At 39.1% G+C, this 20,100-nt stretch overlaps 1 protein-coding gene across 1 annotated transcript in view; it reads right to left on the bottom strand.

Annotated features, from left to right (window-relative positions):
- Positions 1–4,581: 4,581 nt before the first annotated feature.
- Positions 4,582–20,100, bottom strand: part of Gldc (glycine decarboxylase) — an 87,383-nt gene continuing 71,864 nt past the window's right edge. The window contains exons 21-25 of the mRNA XM_076843429.2: positions 18,172–18,283; positions 10,668–10,763; positions 7,376–7,548; positions 6,105–6,185; positions 4,582–5,195 (exon numbers count right to left, since the gene is read on the bottom strand). Coding sequence (XP_076699544.2) covers positions 5,052–5,195; positions 6,105–6,185; positions 7,376–7,548; positions 10,668–10,763; positions 18,172–18,283 — 606 coding nt within the window. The 3' untranslated portion in view covers positions 4,582–5,051. The remainder of the gene's footprint in view (positions 5,196–6,104; positions 6,186–7,375; positions 7,549–10,667; positions 10,764–18,171; positions 18,284–20,100) is intronic.

Raw genomic sequence — 20,100 nt, 5'->3', positions numbered from 1 at the left:
TTCTTGTTTCATACTCTTATCTCTTTTGTGAATGTTAGTCTTTCCATTATCTCTGAGCACTTAAGCATACTTATTTCAAAGTCCTAATATTTCTCATTTCTGACTTCTTAAGAGTTCTGCCATTCATTGGTGCTTAACATTGAATTTAAATTTTTTTTATCTGTGAACTAATGTATTGTATCTGTGAGTTTATTTTCTTCAGATAGGGTTTTGTTTATTGCATGGTTATGGACATAAATGCTTCCCTTGGAGAATTTTGCTTCTTTTAGGGCCTTGCATAGTTTCCTGAAACTAAACCAGATGTTATGTTTTTGTTGAATATAACTTTTTCATTATGCAGATGGTATGAATTGACTTCTTCAGTCACATGCAGTCAAGTTTCTTGTCGGGTGACTTTGTTTAAACCCATGGCCTGAGATGGGAAATTTGTTTTCTGCTATTAACCTGGTTAGTGCATATGGATATTTTGGTCCCTTTATTGGAACAGGGCTTTCCCAATTCTACATGTGCCCCATTTCTCCTCCTTCATGTTCATTATGACTACAGTCTCAGTCCCTAACATTCAATCATTGAACCTCCTGATTACTAAGGTAATATCTAGTCCTGGTACCTCCACAGGCCACATTTAAAGTTATGTGGGTTCTCTCTCCAATTCTGCCACCTCAAAATTTCCTTTTCTTCCTTTAGAACCTGTGTTTTTAAATAAGAATATTTTGTCAGTATGTTTATGTCTTAGGAGCAAAGATGAATATTCCCCACATCCATTCAGGCTGTCTCTAAAAAGGAAGAGTTAATTGATATTTTTAACTTACCATTCATACTCTCCTACGAGGTAAATGGCATTATCTCCATTCTACAGGCAAGGAAGAGGTTATGCCCTAAGTCAAAGCTATCCAATGTTGGGTCTAGAATTTAAACTCAGGGATATTACTCTCCACTAAAGTATTTGACAAACAAGTTGGATACTCTTCCAAAGAGAAATAATGTGCAATCTGACTAAACTGCATATAAAAATACCTGAGAATCATTATTGTAATTTCTTTTAGACACTTCTCATTTTCAAACCATAATCCCTAAGTACAATTAACTTCTGGGAAATACTGAAACCGTTTAGGGACCTTTGTTCAATTTTTTGGCAATTCCCATAACTGCCTCATGCTCAGTAGCATTAAACTTCAGATCGACAGTACTTCGTTGGCTGATGCCATCACAGGCTAAAGCCTATCTTGATAAAATAGAGAAATAGCATTGCCAGCTAGCCTTCCACTTATACCTTCCAAAATGGTTGGCACCACATTCTGTACTCACTGATGTGTTATTGGTAAATCTGTTTAACAGACTACCCAACTGTCTCCCTTCCATGGAAATATTTTTCTCATTGTCTTTTGAAATGTATCTGAAGCAGCTTCTTTTGACCACTAAAAACAGATTTTTTTTTTTTATTTGGGGGATCTTTAATATTGTGGGTAGTTCATATTGGACAAAACATCTTGAACACAAATAAGTCAACTTTTTTCTGTTCCTTCCTATGCCTTTAAGAAAGAATGCTTGCATCTAGTTCTTTGGGTGCTTGGTCTACTGTAGTGAGTAGCAGTTTTGGATCAAGCTCTCGATGGTAACAGCATTGGGGGAAAGTCTGCATATTTTTTTTTTTTTTTTTTTTTTTAAGATGGACTGACCTCATCCCAGTGCCTTTGGATTCCATCCTGTTTTCTGGAAGTTTATGACTTTGGCTGTTATTTAAAGCACTTAAGACTTTCTGAGTCTACCAAGTTTTTTGCTTTGTTTTTTCAAATGATCTTCAATAACACTTTCATTTAAAAAAATTTAAAATGCTGTATCCAAGTATACACATATTTTTCAATGTAGCAAACAGATCAAAACCATAGTAAAATTACTATTGCATCAGTTTTGAAAGCCGTAGATCTCTTAGAGCACCTAGGAAGTTGTTTCTTTTCATGCATTTTTGTTAAAAAAAAATGTAATTTTTTGTTTCAAACCCATAGATCCTATTGAATGCAAAAGAAATCATACACAACCTCCAACTCACATTTTTTAAAAAATATTTTTAGTTGTAGATGAACACAAAACCTTTATTTTGATTGTTTAGGTTTTTTTATGTAGTGCTGAGGATTGAACCCAGTGCCACATGTGTGCTAGGGAAGTGCTCTACCACTGAGCCACAATCCCACCCTCCAACTTGCATTTTAGAAGTTAGTTTGTAAGAGAAATGAAAGTATTTCTTGGTCTTTGACTTGATGCAGGTGGGAAATGATATGATCTTGTTTGTATGAATTTGTACAAATATTCCCCATTGGAACAATGATATAGAGAAAAGGGGTTGGTTACCTGGTTAGCCTATCAAAGTCTATTAAACCATAATTGAACAGCACTGTTTTTTTGTAAAAAACCTTTGTCAATTCTAGGTACCAGAGACTACCCATCCCAAACTGACTACATTTTTTTAAACAAATGTTGGTATGGGTGACCTGACAGAATTAGAACTTCTAAAAATTAGGAAATTAGGGGGCTTGGGGCCGGGCTCAGTGGTAGAGCACTCGCCTAGCACATGCGAGGCCCTGGGTTCGATCCTTAGCACCACATACAAATAAATAAAATAAAGGTTTTTTAAAAAAAAGAAAGAAAGAAGAAATATATCTTTAAAAAATTAGGAAATTATCCCTATCCCCAGGAGATTATATGTTTGAGAGGTAAGGAGTGGAAGTGGAGAAAAGTTTCAGGTGAAAGGTACAACATGTTTGAAGGTTGAGAAACTCGTTTGGCAAACTAATGGCCGGGAAATTTAGAACCAGAAGTACTAAAGGAGTAAGAGAGAGGAAGATGATGTACTCAGTGCCCCCAACAGATGGGAATTACACATTATGAACAGAAGAAAAGGGTTGGGATTGTGGCTCAGTGACAGAGTGCTTGCTTCGCACATGTGAGGCTCTGGGTTCAATTCTCAGTGCTGCATATTTAAAAAAAAGTCTGAAGAGAAAGAAAGGGAAAAAAGATGCCACAGTAAGAAATCAAACATTGACACCCACAAATACGCTCAACATTAATCATACCTCCTACATTTACAGTAATGAACAAACAGATCCTCCATGCTGAAACATGCAAAGTGAACAGGAGTCATGCAAAAGTGGCTGAGGAGAGTGCTCCAAGTAGAAGATGTCATATGAGCCAGGACCCAGAGGTGGGAAAGAGTGGCACAACCATTAAGTAAATATGTGAGTGATTTAATAATGAAGGACATATGGTTCACTTTGACACTCTTAACTACCAGAATTTGCCTCTGATACATTCTAGAGGCATGACCAGTTGGATGGCCAGTTGTGGAAACAACTTTGACCCTCAACTACAAATACTTTGACAAAATAGAAAAGAACCACTCTTTGCTTCAATTATTTATTTTCATTTACTGGTACTTCCTGAGAAGGGGCTGCTGCATGCCCTGATGGCTAACCTGTATTGAGAAAACAGTTTCCAGCTCAGGAAGGGCAAAGGTTCCAAGTTTGCAGTCACCATAACAGTGTCATATCCTGTTTGGGCTGACAAGCGCTAGAGCTGGTCAGCCTAGGCCACACCAGCTTGTGTCCAAGAACATCTCTCCATACCCCTTAGGTAAAAGTGGAAAAGTTTTCAAATGAGATATTTCACACACTTCACCTAGAATTGTAACTGAGATGTAATTAAATATTAATTACCATATAAAAAAGAAACCATGGAGCCTATTGTTTCTTGACTACTTTGTTAGGATTAAGTGTGGCCTACTTGGAGAGAATTCAATAGGGCACTCAGACCTTTTGTCCAGATCATTAGTGATACTGAGTAATTGTTGGAGTAACCAGCCAGAGGAGGAACCAAGAAATCAGTGTTAGAGCAAGTACTTCAAGAGCACCTCAAATATTTGCTTTTAGGGGGAGAAAGTCATGGCAGGCATTCTAGTTGCCTACCCAAAACCTATTCCCCTTTCCTTTCACAAACTGCTGATTTTGTCTGGGGTAGTAGGGTGCCCAGGTAAAAGACCTCCCCTTAGTCCCTTGTAGTTAGGAGTGGTGATCTGAAACAATGCTGGCCGGTTAAAAGTAAGGAGTTCCTAGATGGAACTTCTTGAAAAGCACTTCAAAAGAGACAAAACTTCGATGGAATGTGCCTTTTGCTTTTTCCCCTCATTCCTATCTTAAAAGGGCTATGTGATACCTGGATGTGCAGTAATCATTTTGAAATGTAAAGGCAGGCAGAAAAGCAAAACTGACAGAGCATCAGCCCTTGACTGGTTAGCTCTGGACTTAAAAATTTAAATTAAAATTCTGTACTTGAATTTTAGTTACATGCATCCCAACACAATTCTAAAGGGCCAAAGTAACCTTCAATGGTGACTAGGACAAGCAAGCTTTCTTCAGCCAAAGGCAAAACAGATAATATAACTATGGCTGTTGGGTTGGGTACTCTTGTTAATCTTCAGTTCCCCCTGAATCTGGAGTGTGATGGGGTAAAATTATAAAATGGAGGGCATTCTTCAAATTGAATTGTTTATTAGAATACTAATAAATGCAGATAAGAAAAACCCACACAGAAAATAAACACACTTAAATGCTATTACAGATTAGGCAAATTAGTCAGGAAAAAAGTTCTTCAGTGGATATAAAATGTAAACATTTGCCCTGGGATTTCCCACAGATGGCATAGTCCATGAGGACTTATTTGGAACAAAAATGTGAGTATTGAATTTCCAGTAAAGCCTCTAACTTCTGCAAACTTGCCACATTGAAAACGTTCCTAGCACACTCAAATTTTTCTATGCAAAAAAATAAATGGCTTCCAATCAACTGGATACAGAATATTGAAGCAAAAAACCCAGACTTCCAACAGTCAGCTGCCATTCACTATGCTAACTGTATTTACATTAACCTTGAGAGAGATTACAAAAATATGAAGTACATAAAACCCTTACTTGAGCCTGGGTGGGAGATGAAATATTTATTGCTTATCAAATGCTCCAGGGAGAGACATCAACTTGGTAGCTTGAACTTAGGGAGAGAATATTAAGAAGAAGCTCTCTTCATTTCAGAAAATGGGGACTCATAAACTTCCATGGGTGGGCAGGTACAGACCAGATGCTGATCTCCATATATGTCATCAATCCGGGCAATGGTCGGCCAGAATTTGTTCTCTGGTTTCACAAAGGGCTGGAAAGGACAAAAGATGAAAATACTAGAGGATATTGTGAGCATATGTTCTTGAGGAAAAGGAAGGTGCAAAGATACTCCCACAGCCCAAAATACCATTAGCCCAACAAGTACTAAAAGCTATTCTGTCAAAAATAACAACAACAACAAACATCCAGTGCAGTGGTGCACACCTATAATCCCAGGAACTCAGGAGGCTAAGGCAGGAGGATCACAAATTCAAGGCCAACCTCAACAACTCAGCAAGGCCCTATGCAACTTAGGAAGGCCCCACCTCAAAATACAACATAAAAAGGGCTGGTATGTTGTTCTCTAGGTTCAATCCCCAGTACCCCTCCAAAAACTTCAACTTGTGCCTTAGTAGTGGTATATCCTGTAATCCCACAACTTGAGGCTGAGGCAAGAGGTTAGCAAGCCAGCCTCAGAACATAGCAAAAACCTGTCTGGGACTGGGGCTGTAGCTCAGTGTAGGATGCCCCTTGGATTCAATCCCCGGTAATGTATTAAAAAAAAAAAAAATTCCAACATTTGAGCCTTGTCTCTATGTCACTCCCAACAGACTACAGAGTACCTTCTTCATAAAATCTGTAAGAAGGCAGAGTGCACTTGGGTCCATTTTTTGTTGAATGGCAGTAGAAAACATGTTAATCACAGAGATCCCCTAATATTCAGCTTTCTTCCTGTACCTCTGTTACTGTGGGTTCCAAACCTGTGGTGAATGTCCTGCTTCTGACCTCAGGCACTGAAAGCCAGGACCTTTGCCCTGTGTTCATCACGACCCACCTATCACAAGGTGTGCCATATAGGATTTCTCTAATGAGACTGTAGGAAAGGGATCCTTCAGGAAATGTGGCTTAGGCAAGTAAACACCAACGCAGTTGCCACATTCAGCTTCAGAGGAGAACTTACAAGTGGGAATGCCGCCACCTCTCTGGAATATGGACGATCCCAGTGGGAGGATGTGACACAGGTCAAGGAGTGTGGAGACATCTGAGAGAGACAAGGATGACAGTCAGCAGTGCACTGCCTTCTGCTCTACGCCACAGTCATCGAGCTTCTGCTGGAAGCCCAGAGAGAGGAGTTGTCTTTCAATTTGGGGGATAGGAAATTTTTTGATGAGATATTTCAATTATTAGAAGGGTAGGTAATAATAAGCATATCTACCACCCAGCAAGGTGACATGAACATTTTTTCATACTTGCTTCACCTTTTAAACTAAGACATTACATAGTTAAAGCTTTAACTCCCCTCTGCAACTCATTGCTTACTCTCCTTGTTAGTGATAATCACTGTCCTGAATGTAGTGCTTATCAGTCTCATGTTTTTAACATGGACTACACATTAATAAACAGTATATAGCACAATTTGGCTCATTTTTAAACTTATCAATCTTTGAGAACCATTCTCCATCTGTTTCTGTAACTCAGTATCATGTTCTTTGAGATATCTATTGCCATTTTTAAAAATAGCCTAAATCCTGGAAAAATCAATATCTGGGGAGAAAAAAGAAATGACAGTAAAAATATATTCCTCACATTTAGCAAGGGACTGCCTTCTCTTAGGCAGTGGCCCCTACATGCCAACTTGCCTTAGTTCCTTGTTTTCCAGCTTAGAGCCACGGAGACACAACCATAGCCTTCATGGTATGTTCCATTCATGGTTCTCCAGCCCAATGTCTGGACCTAACCAAAACTTAAGACCCTAACCAGATATAAAATTAACATGCTATAGAAGAGGTAGGGTAATGCCTAACAAACTTTTCTCCAATATGGCTCATATACACTGCAAAACATCCAGGGCAGATCAAATGTTCTCAGAGGCCACTGTTCCAATACAAGAATTTGTGTTTATACAGTTAGAATTTATGCACTTACTTCTGATTTATGCCATTCTCTCACTACAATGCATGAGAGACTTAGAAGGATAAGAATGCTTCAAGTCCTTCAGTATCCACTGCCTCCTTTGGCAATCAGTTGGGTACATGTAGGTATGTAGCTCCCACCCCAACATTATATCCGAGGAATCAGTTTGCTTAAGAAATGGACTACACCTTCTCAGAAGAATTATCTTATTCTAGGCAAGACTATCTTCAGATGAGAGTTCAGTAGTTGCCAGCAGACTGTCCAGATACCATTTTCTACTCTATGGGACATCTGAATAAAGTATCAGCGCTGACGCACCTTTAATGGATTGACCCTAGGGTCGATGCGGCCCTCTTCAATGTCAGCAATTTCCTGCCGAATGTTGATCATGGCATCACAGAATCTGTCCAGCTCTGCCTTGTCTTCTGACTCAGTGGGCTCAACCATGAGGGTTCCTGCCACAGGCCAGGACATGGTGGGAGCATGAAATCCTGAAAAGGGAGATAGAAGAACTTGCCTCACTTACTTTGGCCTCCCCTTATAATTTACCCAAAGGAAATCATCAAATAAATGTGTGCATACATACATGCATCTATACATGTATACACATACATACTGCACATATACATGGGTACACACACCCATATATACATGGAAATTCATCTTAGCACAGTTATTCAAAGAAAAACTTAGGATATAAGCTAATTTCCAGCAATAGGAATTGGCTAAATAAATTTTATAGGACACCCATACAATAACTGTGAAAGCATTCAAAAATATATAAATTCATATTTGTTAAATTGGGTAAAACTTCAAAATTAGGTGTGGAAAAAAAAAGTTACTTATTACCCCACTTTGGTAAAATGAAAACAAAAAAGACAAATACTAATGTTAACAGATGTTATCACCAGGTTTCATTTTGTGTTTTAGGCTCTTTGAGACTGGATATAGCTCAGTGGTAGAGCATGTGCTGAGCATTCACAAGGCCATGGATTATCCCCAGCATGCACACACACAAGCACACATCTCCCTTCCCCCCCCCCCAAAAAAACCCCACCTTTCTGCAATGATCATACCTTACTTACAATTAAGAGAAATAAAAATATAGCCTATACAAATTTAAGTTACATATTGTCCCCATTTTTATAAGTGAGGAAACTGAGACTTGGTCAGTACAGGGAAAGCATGAATACAGCATGAGGTGTTTCTGATTCCAAAAGTTTTTATACGTAAGATGAATCAATAAGAAATATTAACAAAAGATTTCCTGAACAAAAGCAAACAACATTTTTACATTTTTTCGTGGAAAAAAATAATAAAAAATTTTGAGGGTGGTGCTGGGGAATGGAACCCAGGGCCATGTGCATGCTACCTGTGCACTCCTCCACTGAGCTACATTCTCAGCCCCTCTGTGAGACTTTTAAAAGACAAAGAGTAACTCCAAGGCTAATAACACCTGTCAACTAATCTTGCCCCAGAGTTCAGTGGTTCCCCAATTCTGGCATGCGTTAATGATGTGGAGTGTTATAGTAATGTCTGCATACCTTAAAGACTTATGTCCTCAACATTTTATTATAAAAATTTTCAAACATACAGATAATTTGAAAGCACTGTAGGTGAGTACCCAAATACCTATCACCTAGATTCTATAATGTTTGCTTTATCACATTCATCCAGCTTATTTTTGATGCATTGCAATCATCAGTATACTTAGCTCTCTAATATTTCAAAATGCATATCATTAACTAGAATTTAATATTTAGTCACACATTTTTGAGAAAATCTTCAATAAAATGCACAATCTTAACTGTACCTTTAATGAGTTTTAACCAATGCATACACTTGTGTCACCCAGCCAGTAAAGGACTGTTTATTTTTTAATAATAATCTGATTTCATTGAAGTCTACCCTCAATTTACTATGTGAGCAAATTCAGTCCAACATTTTTAGTGGTCTCCATATCTGGAACTGTCAGAGATGTTTTTGGAGAACATTTCTGGATCTAGACCTTGGTTCAGGAAGTCCAGGGAAGGAGCTGAATCTTAGATTCTGAAAATGAGTCTGATAATTAGTTTGACCTAAGACAGTATATCCCAAACTTGTCTGAAAAGAGACAGTGGGCACTTGTAAAATATATAGATTAAATCCAGATTCAGTGTTTATGGCTAAGATCAGAACCTGTGTTGCTAATTTCATTTTCCAACTCAATTTTTTTTTGGGGGGGGGGTGGGGAAGGGCAATACCAGGGATTGAACTCAGGGGCACTTGACCACTGAGCCACATCCCCAGCCTTATTTTGTATTTTTTTTAGAGACAGAGTCTCACTGAGTTGCTTAACACCTCACTTTGCTAAGGCTGGCTTCCTACTCTTGATCCTCCTTCCTCAGCCTCCTGGCCACTGGGATTACAGGCATATGCCACTGCACCTGGCTCCAACTCATTTTTTTTCCCCCAGCTCTCATTTATTAACACATGTGCTGACTGCTGAGGAACCTGAGCTTTGAACAAGTATGGAAATTCTATCAAACATCAAAATAGTATCCAAGTTGGGAGAGAAAATATGACTTGGACACAGTGAGTTGTAACATCAGTTGCTACCTCTCTCCTAGACTTTTCTCTGTTGATGTGGTGTAATTAGGTGTGGGATGTAAACAATGCATGCAAGAACTGAAAATCTTCATCTCAACTGGCTATTACTCAATCCCTGACTGGGTGAGTGAATCAGAGGAACAGAGTTCTACTATCAGGTAATGGGAGATACAGTTGCTAATTTTATTGATAACAGCTTCAGCTTTCTTTGGTTTTTCCATTTATTATCAGTGTAATTCTACATAATATCATTCGAGAGGAGTTAATCATACATGCAGGACTTCCATTATGATGTAATAGCAAAACTATTAAAATTTTCACATTCCTTCTTAAAACAAGACATTAAAATTCAGACAGCTCTCCACATCCCTCCAAAGGCAAAGTTCTCCCCACCTTAGCCTTTCTGTGGGTTGAAGGATCCTTGATATTATTCATAGTATCACTAAAAAAATGTAATTATAATGAGGATGTGGCAAATAAGGGATCCATGCTTCTCAAAATACTTTGGAGAAAGCTGAGTTTTTGTGAAAAGCATATCACCTATTTCTTCATTTCCAGAAGCAGCTGCAACGGCTATGCCTTGGCCACAGTGGTTGTGTAACTCCAGAGCTATGTGTCTCTTAACACACTTCTACAGGTCACCTGCTCTGCTTCCTTCCCTGTTCCACCAGCTTACCTTTTCATGGACCCCGTATTTAATAGAAATGGGAAAGAAGTAGGAATTTATGAGAAACAATAATCCTTTTCTTTGGGATTTGAAAATCTAACTGTCATGACTCCCTTTCTTGGCTCTGATGCATCCAAGAGGCATGTTTTAATGTCTTTCAAAGGGCAGGAGCATAGCAATAGAAGAAAATTTTTTCATTATTAAAGGTTGCCAATAACCCTAAACTCCCCATTTATCCCATGAATAAGGATACTGTGGTGCCTGAACATTCCATTTGTGCTTTGAGGAACTGGTCTGTAGCCAGAAGGGACAGCTGCATGAATGTCAGAAGCTACTTACCCTAAGTCCACTTACCATAATCTTGAAGCCTCTTGGCCACATCCACAGCATCAATATTTGCTGACTTTTTGAAGGGTCTTGTGTCCAAAATAAACTCATGAGCCACAAAACCTGTTCAGGGAAAAAAAAAAAATTGTTTCATTTCAAGATTAGCATCAGCTTGTTTTGCCCAAACAAATAATTTAGCTCTTTCTGCATATTAATGAGGACCAAGAAGCTATGAGCACTTGGTTAGTTTATAGCTGGCAATGAAGAATTCATTGACTCTAATTATATGTGTGTCTGATTTTATTTTACTACCCACCCATGAGCCTGATCACAGCTGATGGGAAGTGGGAGGCATTACTGGAACATTCAGCAGGAGGTATAAGGAGATGAGATTATTTCTACTCTGAGGACCTAAAATCTACTTGCAATAATTAAATATAACATTGTAGTCCTGATCCTTTTAAACAAAATATTTCTAGAGTCAAAGATCCACAGACTTTTTTTTAGCAACTTTACCCTCAACATGGACTAACAGTTTCTTCTGGATGTGTGTAAATATATATTAAATATATGTCCATAGGACGCATACAGGATTTTATATAATTCTTCAAAAGAGCTTTGGTGTTAGCATGCAGACTGAGAATTAGAGATGAGTGGCAAGGAAGCAGTGAGGTATAGTCTGCATGGGGCAGTTCACTTTGTTCTAATTTGAACGCAGATGAGCTTCTGACCACCCCTCCATTGTCAATTAAAAAAAAAAAAAAACAAAAAAAACACAGTGAGTCTACGGCGCCAGGCCAGTGGTACATGCCTATAATCCCAGCAGCTGAGTCTAAGGCAAGAGGATCACAAGTTCAAAACCAGCCTCAGCAAAAACTAGGGGCTAAGCAACTCAGTGAAATCCTGTCTCTAAATAAAATACAAAATAGGGCTGGGGATGTGGCTCAGTGGTTGAATGCCCCTGAGTTCAATACCCAGTACAAAAAAAAAAAAAAAAAAAAAGTGAGTTAATAATTGAAAACAGAAATTTCTGGGGGCTTCCCAAATTCTACAGTCTACCAACTGATGAATTCTCTTAAGAGAAATTTCTAATCTCTAATATTGTGAGACAATAACGTATCCAACTTGCTTTCCTGACTCTCAGGAAATAAAGAAATAGTGAGTCCACTTATGAGCAGAACAGACAAAACTTCCCAAACCTGTCAAGAACAGCTCCAGTCACTAATAACCCCTGCAGATGGTCTGTGAACTGCTCTGAAGAAACACTAAAGAATTGGTTTTGTTTGGGTGGGGAAAGTATGAGAACCCAAGATTGAATACACTAAAACTGTTTGTTTTTAAAATACACTTTCTAACAACAGTGAATTGGTCAAGAGTGTGATTCAAAAACAGAAAGTTCTATTCATGAATAAGTAAACTTGAGGGGAGGAGGGGTGCCAAAAAGCAATAGCCAGTAGAATGCTCAAGGAGAACACCAGGAGAATACTTAAAAGCTTATCAACTATTAATTTCAGTGCCCTGCTATACTATCCTACCTTTGGAGTCCAGTGTCAGCCTTTGCCCTTTTTTTGAACCTCTGGCGCCACTAGGTTATTAAACTATGGCAATGACAGAAAAAAGAAGGCTAATGGAAGCTCACTGCTGTGAAGGACATGCAGACAGCAGGAAGGCAGTGATGCACATCAGGGGGAGAGGAATTGCTTGTTGGCAGGTGGAGAGGAGAGTCTTCCAAGCAAGGGTTCTGTAAAAGCTGAAAGCCCAACCTAGCATGGCTAATACCAAGACTTCATCTGCTGAGGGCCCACCACAGCCAAGTGGTTTGGGAAGAGCTCCACTTTTAAAATGAGGTTCAGATGTTATTGTCTAAATCCGTATTCTATTACATTCAAATGGAAACTTGTGGAACATCAGCATGTCTATCTCTACTTGAGCCCCGAAAAGGATGAAATTTAAACTTGGCAGCCATCAGAGACCAGATACCAAGATATTCATCTTTGCAACTTTTAGGAGAAAGATAAACTTCCTTTGGCATTTTGTTGAGTCAGGACAATCTGAAGTAGAAACTGTATAAAATGATTAGTGCAAGTTTTAATTTTCACCAAGTAGCTATTTTTAGCTATGCCTGATTAACTATAGCTTAAGACAAAGGAACATGAAAGAGATAAGAAAAGTGGATGATGGAAAAGCAAAAGAAAAGTGACTTAGTTCTGTTGGTACCACCTCCCCTCCTAATTGTCTTGGGAGGCTGAAAACAAAGGAATATGCTGTGGGAAAACAGGGCTTCCATAAAGCCTTTCTTTTTTTTTTTTTTTTTTTTTACATTTATGTTTTAGTTGTAGTTGGACACAATGCCTTTATTTTATTTATTTATTTTTATGTGGTGCTGAGGATTGAACCCAGGGCCTCACACATGCTAGGCGAGCGAGCACTCTACCGCTGAGCCACAACCCCAGCCCCCAAAAGCCTTTCTTAAGGGCAGCAACTGAACTGTGCTTGTCCCATGACCTCAGAGAAACTGCCTAGGAGTCAGTCATGGTAACACACATTTGTAATCTTAGGGTCTTAGGAAGCTCAGGCAAGAGAATCACAAGTTTGAGGCCAGTATCAGCAACTCAGCAAGGCCTGAGCAGTTTAGACCATCTTGAAATTTTAAAAATAAAGGGGGGGGGGCAGGCTTTTGGGCATGTAGCTCAGTTGTAAAGCACCCTAGGGTTCAATTCCCAGTAACCCCCTCCCCTAAAATAAGAGGTCACCTAGGAATATTGGAGCTGATTAGGCAATTATTTTGTAAAGCTTGGTGGGCAATCAAAGCTCCTTCAAGCTCTTCAGTGGTAATTCAGGAATCATCATGAATAGAATCTAAATTTGGCTGTTTCCCTGAAAATGCAATCAGGTACACTAGACCCCTGGTCTCAGCAGGGTCACTTTGGACTGGGGATATAAGGGCCTAGGCCCTAAGGCCCCAGCCCATTTACAAAGCAGGGGCCACCTGGACAGGAATTTGCAAGTAGAGTTAGGTTTGTCAAGGGTAAAAAGCAGATAGGCATATAAGAAACTAAAATAATAAATCACTGGTATACTAATACAGTTATCTCCTGCTGATGAGAACTCCATTCAGCTCACACAGGGAGCTGAGGACTTCCCATAAGATCAAAAACCTGCAAAGTTTCTAAAATGCTTCCTTTAAAAATGTATCATCTTCCCTGAGGTGATTCCTTTCTTTTCTCATCCAAGCAGAATTCATACTACTGCTCCTCCAGCCCCACCCTCACCCCCCTTGCCTGTTACTTCCTTGTTTCAAAAAAATCACAAGCAGTTTAGCTGGTATTCAAATCTCACAAAGAAATGTCTCCTATAAAGGCAAGCCTGGAGTTGATTAAAATGATTGCCTCATAGTCAGACACAATTCCAAAGTCTTCATTTGAGCTGGTAAACATGATTAAGACGAATGGCAGGCTTCTAATACTGCCATTAGACATTTTAGAATACAATGTGTTTATTGGGAACGTTCCTATTTGGTGCCCAGAGGAGGGACAGTGGTGATTGATTTTAGGACCTAAATTACTAAGCCTCAAACTGTGTATTGAATGTGTTTACCAGACCAAATATGAGACAATTTTTGGTTTCACAAACTTTGGGATTGGATAATAAAGTCTGTACCAATCTATTTCTGCTTGAAATGAGAAATATTATTTGTTATTTAATTCTGGAGTAAAATGTCAAAACAAATGGAAATTTCATCCATCTTTTTATAACACAAATCCCACAGTTGGTGGGGGTGGTGAGGGGGTGTGGTCAGTCTCTGTGGTAAAGCTGTCATTTAAATGCTAAGCACATGACTGTAATGATCCCTCTCCCACAGGGTGCCAACCACCCCACTCAGTTTAAATCGCATTCATTCTTTTTTGTTTTTAATTTTGATTTGTTATATGTGACAACAGAATGCATTACAATTCATATTACACATATAGAGCACAATTTTTCCTATCTCTGGTTGCACACAAAGTGGAGTCACATCCTTCATGTCTTCTTGCATGTACTTAGGGTAATGTTGACCATCGCATTCCACCATCTTTCCTACCCCTATGCCCCCTCCCTTCCCCTCCATCCCCTCCCCTCCCTCCCCTTTTACCCTTTGCCCTATCTAGAGTTCATTTAATCCTCCCACCCACCCCACAGCATATTATGGATCAGCATCCTTAAATCGGAGAAATCATTCGGCATTTGGTTTTTTGGGATTGGCTAATTTCACTTAGCATTATATTCTCCAGCTTCATCATTTACCTGCAAATGCCATATTTTGGTCTCTTTTTTGCTGAGTAATATTCCATTGTGTATATATATGACATTTTCTTTATCCATTAATCTACTGAAGGGCATCTAGGTTGGTTACATAGTTTAGCTATTGTGAATTGTGCTGCTATAAACATTGATGTGGCTGTGTCCCTGTAGTATGCTGTTTGTTTTTTTTAAATATTTATTTCGTTGTAGATGAACACACAGTATCTTTATTTATTTTTATGTGGTGCTAGGAATGAACCCAGTACCTCACGTATGCAATGCAAGCACTTTACCACTGAGCTACAGCCTCAGCTTCTGTAGTATGCTGTTTTTAAGTCCTTTGGGTATAGATCAAGGAGTGGGATGACTGGGTCAAATGGTGGTTCCATTCCCAGTTTTCCAAGGATTTTCCATACTGCTTTCCATATTGGCTGCACCAATTTGCAGTCCCACAAGCAACGTATGAGTGTTCCTTTTTTTCCACATCCTCGCCAACACTTATTGTTTGTATTGTTAATAGCTGCCTTTATGACTGGAGTGAGATGAAATCTTAGTTTTGTTTTGCATTTCTCTAATTGCTACAGATGTTGAACATTTTTTCATATATTTGTTGATTGATTGTATATCATCTTCTGAGAAGTGTCTGTTCAGTTCCTTGGCCCATTTATTGACTGAGTTATTTGGGTTTTTTTTGAGTTCTTCATAAATCCTAGAGATTAGTGCTCTATCCGATGTGCATGTGGTAAAAATTCTATAGTACTCCACTCCACCAGCAGAGCTACCAAAGGGACTCAGATAATGGTACATCATACAATCAAATTAACATTTCAACAATCAGTATTTCATGCCATGAAAAATGCTCCTGATATAAGATGAAGTTTAAAAATAGGATTAAAAACTGTGTTTTAAACAAAACCAGGACTGGGGCTGGGGCTCAGTAGTAGCACACTTGCCTGGAAAGTGTGAGGCACTAGGTTTAATTCTCAGCACCATATATAAATAAATAATAAATAAAGATCTATCAACAACTTAAAAAATACTTTAAATGCATAATAAAATAATAAATATGACCAATTGTGTAAAATAAAGATTAAAAGGAAAATGGCAAAAATATTAATGACTGGCTATGCCTGACTTGACAGAGGCATGGACCATTTAATTTTCCTTCATGCTTTATTTTCCAAAATGTCCATGTTGAACAATACACATTATTTATATAATCAGACAGAATATTTATGCTAATCCTTAAAGCTCAACAAGCAAGATACATATCACACAGGAGCTACATTTTAGTTAATTAGTAGCTCTAGCAGCTTCTTTAGCACCTACCTCAGAAGCATCTTCTCATGTAGTTTAGAAACTTATTGCCTACCACTTTTTTTTTTTCCCCCTCCTGGGGCCAGGGAGAGGGGGGCATTCCTAACCAGAGCTTCTATATATATTTAGTTTTTTCCTATTTTCAAACTCCCGAACCACCCCTTTGGATACATATTTATAAGGTGAGACCTGCCTTTAAATTAAAGATCACAATGCAGATGTACACTCTGCCTGGCTGGAGAAATCAAGAGCCCAGGAGGGGCCTGGTTGCTATTGCCCAGATCTGGCCTGCTGGTGCCTAGCTTCTCTCTGCTGGTCTCTGTGTCTGCTCAGCTCTCATTCCAGGGCCACAGCCAGCGTTCCAAAGGTCCACTTGGTTCTTGGTTCCAGCCTTTCCCACTCAAGGTGACTCTGTTCTCCCATTTATTATTCTATTGTAGTTTCACTCTCCCTTCATAGACTTTCCCCTGGCAGCTTAAAATCATATTGCTTTCTGTTTAAAAATAATACATGACTACATAACTTTTATGTTGAAACACCCCAATCCTCTTTCACTACCAAACTTCTAAAGCAGGAAAGCTTCTCCTTTCTCCTTCCTAATCCCACATCAACATCTCAGTCCATTTCCATTTCCATCTGGTGTGTGCCTCACCATTTGCCCAAACTACTTTCACAGGTTACCAAAGTCTTCTTAATTATTGAAGTCAAGGGTTCTTTTAAAAACTCATAAAATCAGATGTGTCACTTCAGTAAAGCTGTAGAAAAATATGAATTCATGAAATAAAATCAGCTCCTCGCTCTCTATAGTCTCTCTTTCCTTGTCATGCAAGGTCACACACATTTATCTGTTGACTGCATGTGACAGGCTGGTTATGGGTGCTAGAGAAATGAAGCAGACAGACTGCACCCTGTTGGAGGTGTTTTGCTATCATTTCTTCATACTCCATCCTTGGGTTCCTCTCCAAGACTCTGCACTTCGACTCTGTGGTCATGGCCAATGTCTAAATGTCTACCTGGCTCTTGGTTCCATCACCTCCTATCACTTCTAGGGTGACTTTATTCCCCCACTTACCTAGACCTTTTGTTGTAAGCCTATAAGGTTTACCTAAGATTTCTCTTCATACTCAACTAATCAGTAAATACAGCCAACCAATTCTACTTATAAAGAGCAGCTTTCTTCCTTGCCATAGTCTTAATGATCTATGGTAATAATCTCCTAATGAATCCTGTAGCACTCCCCTTTCCCCCCACCAAGACTCCACCCACCCAGGCAACTTTGCTTCTCTGGCTTGCTCCTGTAACTGTTTACCAGGGATCTTACCTGATACTTTTCCTTCCAGATTCATTTCAACAAGCTCCTTCCCGAAGGGTCTCTCTACTATTTCACCCTGCCTTACCCAATCTGAGCGGCTCCACTTTTTGGAAGCAGACATATAGCATTTTGTGATAACCAGCTCATAGTATTATGTAAACGCATCTCTCAGTGGTGTGTGTTCCTTGTTGAAATGGGCTGTGTAGACTAAGTGCCTTGGATAGCCTTCTTACAATGATACTATTAACTAAACCAAAGTTATTTTCAAGAACTCTATACTTGCTGGGTACAGTGGTACATTCCTGTAATCCCAGTGGCTCAGGAGGCTGAGACTGGAGGATCATGAGTTCAAAGCCAGCCTCAGCAACTTAGAGAGGCTCTAAGCAACTCAGGGAGACCCTGTCTCTAAATAAAATATAAAAAGGGGAGTAGGGTAGGGGTGTGGCTCAGTGGTTAAGAACCCCTGGATTCATCCCCAAAAACAAACAAAAAAATAAACAAAACACCCAACTCTATACTTTTCTCTAGTATATGAAATAGAAATCTCCTGCTCACATCACAAGTCAACTTAGTTAGACCAAGAAAAAAACAAGGTGATGATAGTCTAAAGTTGATACTTACCTCTTGCACCCCTAAAAAGGACTCTATAGTGTTTTTCTAATCGCTTCGCCATGTAGTTGGCATTTAATATAGCAATTTCTGTGGCCTGTTTAAGGCCTTTGCCTCCCATCATCTGCAACAAAAATAAAAAAAGCCATCAATCATTGAACAGGTGAACCCAATGGTCAAGATACTAATCAGACAGCCCCAGATAAACCTCTCCCAAAAAAGATGTCAGCGTACCATAACTCTCTGGATTAAAGATGAATGGAAAATCCTAAGAAAGATATCTGTCTTTTCAGAGCCTGAAATAATTTTTTAATCACTACCTTTACTTCCCCAACCCTCCAATGCCATGCTGGGGATTGAACTCAGGGGCACTTTACTACTGAGCTATATTGCCAGTCCTTTTAATTTGTAATTTGAGACATGGTCCTGCTAAATTGCTATAGGTCTCACCAAGTTGCTAAGGCTGGCCTTGAACTTGCAATCCTCCTGCTTCAGCCTCCTGAGTCACTGAGATTATAGACATATGACATTGTACCCAGCTACATTTTTTATTATAGTAACACAGTCTACAACAGAGCAAAGTTCATGCTGACTACTATGTTATTTAAAGAGAAAAAATAACTGTTCTTAGATACAGGTATTTTGGGGTAGTTTTTTTGTTTGTTTACTGTGAATTTAGGATATTTCAATAATTGCTAGGAGTATCTTGGTCAAAATCTCCATTGAATCGATTTTGTACAATCTGTTTTCCTATTGTCCACAGAGAAGCCCATTGATTTTTAACAAGCACCAAGTTCAATCTTACTCTATTCTGATGGTTATTAAGTCCCTGTGATCATAGGAGGAAATGCCATCACTAGCAAAGAGCTTAAAATCAAGACTCTCAATTTTCACCATCTCCTTTCCTTCCCAAGAATCTCCTCTACTATGGAGCCTCAATATATATTATATATGTAACTAATATAAAGTAAACGAGAAATCACCAAAGAAAGCAAGAGTGGTACCAAACTCCAAAGTAAGGAGAGGACACATGTCCCCAGGCATGTGTCCTGAGTAAAGAATGCCTAGAGTAAAAGTTAGAATTTGACTGAAAACTTAAAAATGGGCAGAATTTGAAGAGGCAAAGAGAAAGGGGGAGGCACCCCAAGTGAGAAAAAAGACAAAAACCAAGTGTGGAAGGCAGCACATGCTTGTCATCTGGGAGTCACTGTAGGACAAGGTGGATTGTGACTACACCTTCTAAGCCTCAAAGTTTCCCTAGGAAGAGTGTGGCCTTGATTCAGTCAGCCTCTGCCTTTGCACATACATCTCAAAGTCACCAAGCATCTTTCTAAAAATGCTGACAGTTCCAGATCAAGCCCACATATTCTGAATTTTGTTCTCCCTGGGATGGGGCCAAGGCATATGGCATATGCTAGTGAGAACCAGCAGTAAGACAGAAGGAAGCAAGAGAGGCTTGTGGGCCTTCAGTCTAGCGGTCCTGTGGGACTGTCCAAGAAGGATCACAGCAGGGAGAGAAGAGGCTCCTGCTAGAGTACAGGAGATAAATAACAACAGCCTGAAATAAGAGAAAGCCCCAGGTCAGAGGACTAGCTTAAACACTACTTTATTTATTTAGTGTTTAAACTGAGACTTTGTCTGGTGTTCCAGGCATAAGGCCAAACCAGCCTCAGGACATTTATTTTCTATATGTGGGAAATCATCTCCAACCCAACTATGTCCATACAAATAACCCAGATTTAAAGAATCCAGGGATCAAAGGGAAATGGGAACTTGATTCAGTTTGCAAAGAAACAGACCTTTATTCCGACTCTTTGCAAAACAACTTGAGTATCATTTTTAAAAGCACATTCTAGTCTCTTGATTCTGCAGAATTGTTCTAGCTTCCAAGAAACTTTTCATTAAGAATCATAAATGCCACACTGTTCATGAATAACAGCC

The sequence above is a fragment of the Callospermophilus lateralis genome, chromosome 2, assembly GCF_048772815.1.
Source record: "Callospermophilus lateralis isolate mCalLat2 chromosome 2, mCalLat2.hap1, whole genome shotgun sequence".
Classification (NCBI taxonomy): domain Eukaryota; kingdom Metazoa; phylum Chordata; class Mammalia; order Rodentia; family Sciuridae; genus Callospermophilus; species Callospermophilus lateralis.
The sequence above is the reverse complement of the archived record's forward strand: the minus strand, read 5'-3'. Positions and strand labels throughout refer to the sequence as shown.